At 42.5% G+C, this 10,373-nt stretch overlaps 1 protein-coding gene across 6 annotated transcripts in view; it reads right to left on the bottom strand.

Annotated features, from left to right (window-relative positions):
• Positions 1-10,373, bottom strand: part of apba1a (amyloid beta (A4) precursor protein-binding, family A, member 1a) — a 99,415-nt gene that overhangs the window by 2,535 nt on the left and 86,507 nt on the right. For all 6 annotated transcript variants that reach the window (XM_046035211.1, XM_046035210.1, XM_046035213.1 and 3 more), the window contains 5 exons: positions 9,090-9,275; positions 7,364-7,543; positions 6,843-7,055; positions 2,814-2,933; positions 2,561-2,701 (listed from right to left, as the gene is read on the bottom strand). In XM_046035211.1, the coding sequence (XP_045891167.1) occupies positions 2,561-2,701; positions 2,814-2,933; positions 6,843-7,055; positions 7,364-7,543; positions 9,090-9,275 (840 nt within the window). The remainder of the gene's footprint in view (positions 1-2,560; positions 2,702-2,813; positions 2,934-6,842; positions 7,056-7,363; positions 7,544-9,089; positions 9,276-10,373) is intronic.

The raw sequence follows: 10,373 nt of genomic DNA, 5'->3' as shown, positions 1-10,373 counted from the left end.
CCCCCCCCTGTACCAACCAGCTGCCTCCATACAAACATCCCAAGCCAAGACGCCAGTCACACCCCTGCACCTGTCCAAGGCCCGGCCTCTAGCCAGCCCCCAGCTAGGAGCTCCAGACCTGAAACCACCACCACAGCTCCACATCCAGACCCGACAGCTGAGTCTGAACAAACACACACAGGCAGAAGGGCTGACAATATCCTCCTCATGGACTCTAATGGAAAGTTCCTGGATGAAAAGACCTTATTCCCAAGGCACAGAACAGAGAAGATCTGGTGCCCCAACACCAGGAGAGCCCTGGAGCTGTTAACAGCGCCTGAGCTAGGCTCGCCTAGCCACATCATCATTCATACAGGCACCAATGACTTAAGTCCCAACAGGACAGACTGGCAGACTCTTCCACCAATTTACCTACCAGCAAGATAGTCATATCCACGCTGCTGCACAGGAGAGACTTCAACCCCCACACCATTCACAGAGTGAATGTCAGCCTCTCCAGGGACTGTGCCCTCAAACCCAACGTGTTCTTGGACCTGGACTGCCTGTATGATAACATACACCTACACAGAAATGCAGGACCCACCCTTGCTAGGTTGTTGGCCTTGGAAGGAGCCTTACTGTCACTCCAAGGGATAACCACACAACACAGATCGCACACAGACCTCCAGGACCTCTTTGACCTTCCACCATGCATCCACCCACAGAAAGGATGGCCAGGCCACTAAATCTACTGCATTTACATTTTACATTCATTCATTTAGCTAACGCTTTTATCCAAATATATAAAATAATATAATTATATATGGTTGAAAATTTACAAAAAGATGAGTTGTGCTGAGCAACATGTCTACATGTGTGCCATCTACTGTATATACCTCCATCAGAATCCCCCTACTACAACCCAGATATTTTCTCTATTCTTGAGGAGGAAATTAACCATTATAAGACCATGAACGCTCGAACAGGAGAAAGAACTGACACTATGAAAACCCAGGGAGACAAACACTTACCTGGAAGCACCTGCTTCCCACTCCCTGAATGTCCTGCTAGAAAGAGCTTTGACAAGCTTACTACTACAAGCAGTATGCAGCTTCTACAGCTCTGCCGTACGCTGGGTCTGTACAGAGTCAACGGCAGGCTACGAGGGGACTCTCTGGGCCGCTACACTTACTGCTCAGCTCTTGGCAGTAGTACAGTAGATTATTTCATTACAGATCTAGATACCATGTCTCTCAGAGCTTTCACAGTCAACCCCCTCACACCCCTCTCAGAACACAGCAAAATCACAATCTAACTGACAAGGGCGTAGTCTAACTCTGGAGCCCCTAGTGCCTGTGAACTGTTCAAAGCAAAAAGTTGCTTTGGATAAAAGCGTCATATAAATGTAATGTAAAATATTTTTACATTTTTTGTATTATTTTTTTTTAAGCACACAAACACACTTTTACTGTTTTATTTACTTAATTTAATGCAATGTATGAATTGAATTGAGAGAGAGAGAGCACAGCAGCTGGCTGGCAATATTTCACATTTTGATTATAGTCAACAAATCCCAGGAAAAGACCCAAACCAGTGACAGTCCGTCTCTCACACTTTCTAACTTCCCTACTCTGTCTGTGGGCGCTCAGCTCCAAGCCCACTAATGAACAATTTAGAATAGAAGAATTTAGCTTTGGCTCAGGAGTAGAGCGGGTTGGCTGTTAAATGGAAGGTCGGCGGTTCAATCCCGGCTCCTCCAGGCTGCATGTTCAAGTGTCCTTGGGCAAGATACTGAACCCCGAATTGCCCCTGGTGGCTGTTCCACCAGTGTATGAATGTGTGTGAATGTTAGTTTCTGTTTGAGCACCTAGGCTCAGTGAGTGAATGGTGAATGTAGTGTAAAAGCACTTTGAGTGGTCGAAAAGACTAGAAAGGCACTATACAAATAGCGAGCATTTACATTTCTACAAGTTTTTATCAAATTTTACTCAAGAAGGAGGAAGCAGTCCATTTGTTTGGGACTATATTGTGAGCGTTTATATATATCACGATCCAACTCCTTTCCTGTAGAATGAATATATATTTCATAACGTATCCTGGACTTGGTTTTGTATACATTTGGCTTGGAAAAGTATTATCCAAGTTAACTGGGTCCATTTTATTGGAGAGTAAATGAAGATGTATGAAATGTATGTATTCAATTAAAGTGTGTTAAGCTAATTTACAAAGCAACATACATTTTAAACTCTTCTGACCTGGGATTATACACTGGGAGGTCAGGATGTTGTTTTAAAGAATGCACTAAGTGTTAAACTGATCGCACCGGCATGCACCTTGGCTCCTTGCTGCAGAGCTAATAAGGAACCATCTGTTTCTTCTGCTCAGCAACTATCATTCACTGCTAACAACTATAATCATATGGCCATACAGTGCAGATGTTTACTGTATATAACTGCAACTTATTTCCTCTTAGTTCCTTCAACTAGTAAGTGGCAGGAGGACTTTAGTAAGCACCAGAAATGTTGCATACAGTCTGTGAAAAGATGTGTTTGTTATGTTTATGTCCAGTGTGATGCTTTACCTCTCCCACAGCATTAGACAGGATGTGGACAATTTTTTCATGGGGCGTGGCCACCACGCTCTGGCTATTGATCTCGATGATGCGGTGACCCACTCTGACCCCGCCCCGTTCAGCAATGCCCCCACGCATAAGGCTACAGATCTGTTGAAGAGACAGATCAATTCTTTTACATGATAGATCAAATTTCACACTAGTTTAACAGAACCATGTGTCATTTCACATAAAAACAGAGCAGAATCACAGTACTACCCACAATGCCATTCTGGACGCTGAAGCCCAGCTGGTAGCGGAGGTCTGGCCGTCTGATGAGTACAGTGGTCACTGGGGGACATCTGACAATGTTCAGCTTGATCCGAGACTGGTTCTTCAGACCCTACATAAAAGAAAGACTATGGTATCAGTGAAATGTCAAAAGGTGCACATCACTACATAGACAGATGATAAGATTCCAGTTGTGGCTTTGATAGAAAAATTCCAATGTTGATCCCTCAGAATTTCCATTCCATTTCCAAGTTTCCCTTTTATCCTATTATTTTGGAGAAAGTAGTTGCTAAGCAACACCTTGAGGTAGAAGGGGATCATGTACTTGGGACAGCACACCTGAAAAACTGCTTTGGGAAACCCCAGCAGATACAGATGCAGTATGCTGGAATTACCCAGATGCGAGGAAATGCCAGCAGATCGTGCTTCATCCAGCCAGAGAAGTTAGTCATGGAGTTCCTCGAGGATCTGTGCTCGGACCAGTCCTCTTCACTTTATATATGCTTCCTTTAGGCAATATTATCAGGAAACATTCCATAAACTTTCATTGTTATGCAGATGATACTCAATTATATCTATCAATCAAGCCAGATGAAACTAATCAGTTAGCTAAACTCCAAATGTGCCTTCAGGATGTACCTGGATGACCTGTAATTTTCTAATGTTAAACTCAGATAAAACTGAAGTTATTGTTCTGGGGCCCAAGCACCTCCGTGATGTATTATCTAAAGATATAGTTTCCATTGATGGCATCGCCCTGGCCTCCAGCACCATTGTGAGGAATATTGGAGCTATCTTTGATCAGGACATGTCGTTTAACTCTCACATTAAGCAAATTTCAAGGACCGCCTTTTTTCACCTACGTAATATTGCAAAAATCAGGAACATCCTGTCTAAAAAATGATGCAGAAAAACTAGTCCATGCATTTGTTACTTCTAGGCTGGATTACTGCAATTCTCTATTATCAGGCTGCTCGAAAAAGTCCATTAAGACTCTTCAGCTGATTCAGGTGACAGGAACCAGGAAAAGAGATTATATTTCTCTTGTCTTAGCTTCTCTGCAATTTAAAATCATTCTTCTTACCTACAAAGCTCTTAATGGTCGGGCGCCATCTTATCTTAAAGAGCTCATTGTACCTTACTACCCCACCAAAGCACTGTGCTCCCAGAATGAAGGGTTACTTGTGGTTCCTAATGTCTCCAAAAGTAGACTAGGAGACAGAGTGTTCAGCTATCAAGCTCCTCTCCTGTGGAACCAGGTTCCAGTTTGGGTTCAGGAGGCAGACACCATCTCCACATTTAAGAGTAGGCTTAAGACTTTCCTCTTTGATAAAGCTTATAGTTAGGGCTGGCTCAGGTGAGTCCTGAACCATCCCTTAGTTATGCTGCTATAGGCCAAGACTGCCAGGGGATTTCCCATGATGCACTGAGCTCCTTTCTCTTCTTTCTCTCCCTCTGTATGCAACCTCATCCCATTAATGCATGTTACTAACTCGACTTCTTCCCTTTCCGGTAGTCTTGTACTTTCTCGTCTCTCTCCTCTCTCCTCCTATCACTTGCTGTGGAGTCTGGATCTGTGGTTGCGAGTCACCTGCTGCCCCCGTGTCCCTGCTCGATACCCCCTGCTACAATTATTGTTACTAGTCCTATTGTTATTATTGTTATTATAATCATTAACATTACGATTATTATCATTAACACTATAAATATCTTTACCATTTTTCATTCAGTCTATAGCAACATCACCTTTTACTGTTTGTGCCTGTGTGTATATTGTGTAGGCTGCCTCCCTCCCCTCTCTCTCTCCTTCCATCCCTCTCTGTCCCTCTCTCTCTCTCTCTCACACCCCCAACCGGTCGCCCACCCTGAGCCATGGTTCTGCTCGAGGTTTCTACCTCTGTCGCCTAGTGCTTGCTCTTGGTGGGAACTATTGGGCTTCTGTAAATATCATCACAGAGTATGGTCTAGACCTGCTCTTTTATGAAAAGCGCTGTGAGATAACTGTTGTTGTGATTTGGCGCTATATAAATAAAACTGAATTGAACTGAATTGAAATTCAATGTTCATAATCATTGGAAGCCAAAATAGTAATTGAAAATAAAATTTGATTAACTACACAGGCAGGTTACAAGCTACTGGCAGAGAAAGCAGAACGGCTAGGCTATGCTATAGCAGCTTAAATATGGTACCTTGAATGGAATTTGCCAATGAATGCTAAGAGAGGAATCAGCTGAGCTGTCAGCCGATGTAGCTGGGGTTGTGAGCTGAACTTGACTTCATTGCCTGGTTGAACTAACGCGTGTTCGAAGCTGAGTGGACTGGTTCCAGTGGGACAGAGAGGCAGAGGACTGGTTCAGGTGGGACAGAGAGGAAGACGACTGGTTCAGGTGGGACAGAGAGGCAGAGTGGACTGGTTCCAGTAGAACAGAGAGACCGACCAGACAGATTACAGTTGGACAGAGAGGACAAACAGGCCGAGTGGACTTGTTAAAGTGAGACAGAGGGGCAGAATGACTGGTTCCAGAGGGACAGAGGGGTAGAATGACTGGTTCCAGTGGGACAGAGAGGAAGAGGACTGGTTCAGGTGGGACAGAGAGGCAGAGTGGACTGGTTCCGGTAGGACAGAAAGGCTGACAGATTACAGATGGACAGAGAGGACAGATAGGGTGAGTGGACTGGTTACAGTGAGACAGAGGGGCAGAGTGACTGGTTCCGGTGGGACAGAGTGGAGTGATTACAGTTGGACAGAGAGGACAGATAGGGCGAGTGGTGTTGTTCCAGTGAGGCAAAGTGGACTGATTACAGTTGGACAGAGAGGACAGATAGGTCAAGTGGACGGTTCAAGTGGGACAGAGAGGCAGAGTGGACTAATTACAGTTGGATAGAGAGGACAGATAGCCCGAGTGGACTTGTTCCATTGGGACAGAGGGACCGAGTGGTCTTCCAGTTGGACAGAGAGGACAGATAGCCCGAGTGGAGTTGTTCTAGTGAGGCAGAGTGGACTAATTACAGTTGGACAGAGAGGACAGATAGCCCGAGTGGACTTGTTCCATTGGGACAGAGGGACCGAGTGGTCTTCCAGTTGGACAGAGAGGACAGATAGACCGAGTGGACTTCCAGTTGGACAGAGAGGACAGATAGGGCGAATGGAGTTGTTCTAGTGAGGCAAAGTGGACTGATTAAAGTTGGACAGAGAGGACAGAGAGGCCGGGTGGACTGGTTCCAGTGGGACAAAATGTTTGTATTACCACCTGCTGAAATTCCTATTTTACTTTCAGTATCATAGAAACGTCTTAGTTGTAAATATCTGAAAAGGTCCCTATTTTCAAAATTTAATTTGTGTTTGAGATTTATAAAAGTCTGACTGTACATATCACTGTCATTCCTTTTTATGTCCACCTCGCAAACACATTATCTGTCTTTCAAGGACAAAACTTAGGGGGTCTGAAAATTCCTAATCAAAGGTTTACTATCTGCTTCCAAGTTTTATTTTCTGACAATCTCGTTTGAAATTTAAACTGAACCTTCTAAAACTGAGTTAAAAAAACTTGCTCAGTCTTGCTTTTATCAGCCTAAGAAGGATTGGATGGACTGTCTGAAAAGACCTGTTCCAATCAAAGACCCTTACACAGGCTACAGACTGTGTATAATGCAGTATAAAACTGCCAGATATCCTTTAAATACAATTTAGTGATGGGATAAAGCTACAGCTGTTTAGCCTCTTTACACTAACTGCCAGTCGATTCTTGATCTTCATTTTAATGTTTTGTTGCAAGTCATCCTCCTCTCCTCTTGTTCATTTCCTGTCTGTATCTCTGCTTTGTCTATAAAAATATTGGCAACATGGCAAAAATAAACCTTGAAAAAAAGGTTTTTATGTATTGCACTTTGTAACATTTTGCTTAGATTTGGCTTCTATATTGTTTAGCACTATGTTACTTTTGTTTTGCAGCGGTGGGCACCTCCATAATCAGTATCTTCATTCATAATATCTGTTTTAAAGATTTGGGCGTTCACATACCTTGATGATGCTCTGGCAGGTGGACAGTGGCAGTCCCACCAGACTGGTCCCATTAATGGACATGATCTGGTCTCCTATGTTCAGTCTGCCAGACCTCTCAGCTGGCCCAGCATGCATCATGTTGGCAATGATAACAGTGGGAAGGATGGAGCCCCACCCACTCTCCACAATCACCACACCCATTATCTCTCCTTTAGCTTTCTCTATGAGCACCTGAGGTCACAGCAGGCAAAGAGAAACAACACAAAATCATTTCTGTCAGAGAGAAATTTAATCCAACTTTTCACTTTGTTTAATACAATTTTCCACATCATAATGCAAAAACACAGAAAACAGTATAGTTTTAGTGGTTTCACTGCATTTACGTAGATGCCACTGACAGCTAGCAATAACAGCAAAACCTTTGGAATCTAGAAGTTCAGAGCAGCAGCACTGTAAGAACCAGTAGCAACGGTAAAGAAACGGATCATTGAATTGTTTATTATGAACAGTATATGATATTCAGTTAAATCCCAGCTTACATCTTTGCAGTTCTCAGACTTGGAGAAGTGGATGAGGTCATCATTGTACATGTCCTGAGTGTTGAGCAGGTCACTGTACTCCTTCTGGCTCAGGTCCTCAGGGTTAATGCCATTGGCCCGTAAAAATTCCTGGTAAGCCACACTGAAGGCCTGCCCGATGGACTGGGCAATTAACTGGGCCTAGAAGACAGGATGCGTAGGGGAGAGAAGTGGCAGAATTTTTGAAATAATTCTAATTGTTTATATTATTTAGAGATTAGATACTTATTGTATTAGTCCTTTCTGAAATTAATGGTGTGCCAAATAGCAATAGTATAATATAATATAATAATAGACCAACAACAAACCAACGTACAGACAACTACAGTACTGACACAAACATCACCAGAGTGCGCTACATAATATACTAAGGTACAGCTTCCTCACAACCAGAGATTCAGTAAGTTTTTTGTTTCACAGTTTGTTTAACAACGCAATATTGGTAGGCACAAATGATCTGCGGGCCCAGTTGGTGATGGTACCCTATACAGTCTGCCTGATGGTAACAGCTCGTACACGCTAAATAGGGGATGTGATACATCTCTAATAATAGCCTGCTGTCTCCTCATTTGGGACTCACAGGTCATCGTCATGCAGTTTTTCTGCTGTCCAGCAATCTTACTGGACATCTTGAATATCTTATACAGTTTATTTTTATTATTTACTGACAATGTAAAATACCAGACAATGGAACAAAAGGTTAATATGCTCTCCACGAAGGAGCGATAGAAGAGGATCATTATATCTCTCTCCACACCAAACTGTCTCATTTCATGCATAAAATATAGACGCTGCAGACCTTTCTTATAAATAACATCTGTGTTAAAATTCCATGACTGTTGTGCATCCATTACTGTAGTATTTGTAATCATCTATCATTTCCATACCCTCTCCATCCATAGTCAATTGTTGGTGGGTGTTCCTAACATTCCGTTTTCTTGGTGTTCAACTGAAGAAAACTTGACCTACACCAACCAACAAACTGCTCTACCCACCCCTGGTAGCAGGTCATCTTGAATCAAACCAGCGATTGCCATATCGTCATTAAATTTAATAGTAACATGCTCAGAAGTGTTGCTTCAACATTAATTTGTATAGAGGGTAAATAAGACTGGGGAAATAGCACTTCCTTGTGGAGCCCCTGTGTTGGTAATAATAGGAGAAGACGCTGCTTCATTTACTCTGACACACTGTACTCGGTCAGTCAAAAAGGACTCTACCCATCTAATGATGTGACTATACTCCTAACTGCAGTACTCGCTCCATCATAGTATGGGGTCTGATGGTATTAAATGCAGATGAAAAATCTACAAAGAGAACACAATCATATCGTTTAGGTCAATTAAGATGACAATAAATATAATGCAGCATAAATGAAAGGGCATCTTCTGTACTCCTCTCCTTCCTATTTGCAAATTGTAGTGCGTCCAGTTCATGTTGCACTTCCTTAAGGACATGATTTAAGACAATCCTCTCAAGACCCTTCATTACAACTGATGTTCAAGCAACTGGCCGATAATCATTTAAGACAGACGGTTGTGACATTTCTGGTACTGGCACTATGAGTGAATGAGTAATGGTCAGCTCAGCTGCTTTTTACCCAACTGATTAAACTGTCAAAATGTAAAATTGCATGTTGTCCCTTCTGACTTGCAAAGACATCATTGAACTTTATTGGTGGACTCACATCCTCAGACTCAAACACGTGGCATATCATCTTGTACTGGCGCTTGCTGTCTTGACCTGGGTCTGAGGCCTCCACATTCTCCTGAGAGTCAGGTCGAGGCATCCTGCGCCGGGCCATCAGAACCACAATGTTGCCAATGTCAGCAATGTAGGAGATGGTCCGTAAAGGGTGGTCCATCATGGTCTCCTGGAAGTCAGAGGACCATAACAGTCCTTATTATCATCTAAATCTCAGGTTAGAAACCATACTAAGTAATAAACATTGAACAAAATTTAATTTATGCAAACAACATGGACAGCTACTTAAGGACATCTTATTAAAAAAAGTATACAGATCCACATTGGAAGTTATACTGTTCCCCTAAATACATCTTGACTCAAAACTCCAAAGGCCTTTTCCTCTTAAATTTTAAAAAACGCTTAATACTTTTCTACCATATGACCCAAGGGACCTCCGTACAAACCAGAAACAGACTGTGATACCCTATATCTAGCTATTTATTATTGATCTTAACAACATGCAACTAGGGATCATCTCAGAGCACTGATATAGCTGCTTTGGACTACACATTCATGGTTATGTGTGTATGATACATGTTAATCTGCATTACATTACTTCTTCACCAAACTTAAGGAGCCACTTGTAGGTTGATTTTTATTGAAATTTATACTTAACCTTCCTTGAAAATTACCATTTGAAAAGTTAATGCAGAATTGTATGTTTTAAAAGACATGTGGCCAACATTTCAGAGGAAAATGTAGCTCTTTTTTTCAACATTGTGTCATATATCTTATAACAAAAGGGAGTTGTTACCCCAGATTCTCCCTTGGAATCAACAAGCAGTAGTAGGTGGTGGTCAGTCTGAAAAGGTGTAATTTAAGTTAAATAACCATCAGGTACATGCTATGGTTTTATGCCAAAGAGTAAAATGTCGAGGTACTGCATACCGGTCCACTTCAAGCATGGCTGTTCTTATTTTAGACCAGATCCTGGTGATATGAGTTCAGTTCAGTTCATGTCGAAGCCAGGACCATGAAAGGCTGATAGCTGCTGCGGCTCCGTTAGTACACACAGCAGCTTCATCGGGAAGCGCTGACTGTGGAAGTGTGGTTTTCTAACATTTGCTAACCAAAATTCCAAAATTAGGGTTAGGTACAGTACTGTAAAAGGTAGTGTGGAATTTCTCTCCTATGGCTATTATTTCGTCTAATCCTGGTCTGCTCCTGGACTCTTGGACACCTAACAGGCTCAAAATTATAAGGCTGAGATCCATCATATGGGTGT

Source organism: Micropterus dolomieu, linkage group LG21 (assembly GCF_021292245.1).
Source record: "Micropterus dolomieu isolate WLL.071019.BEF.003 ecotype Adirondacks linkage group LG21, ASM2129224v1, whole genome shotgun sequence".
Classification (NCBI taxonomy): Eukaryota; Metazoa; Chordata; class Actinopteri; order Centrarchiformes; family Centrarchidae; genus Micropterus; species Micropterus dolomieu.
Note: the sequence above shows the minus strand (reverse complement) of the source record. Positions and strands in the feature narration are given on the sequence as shown.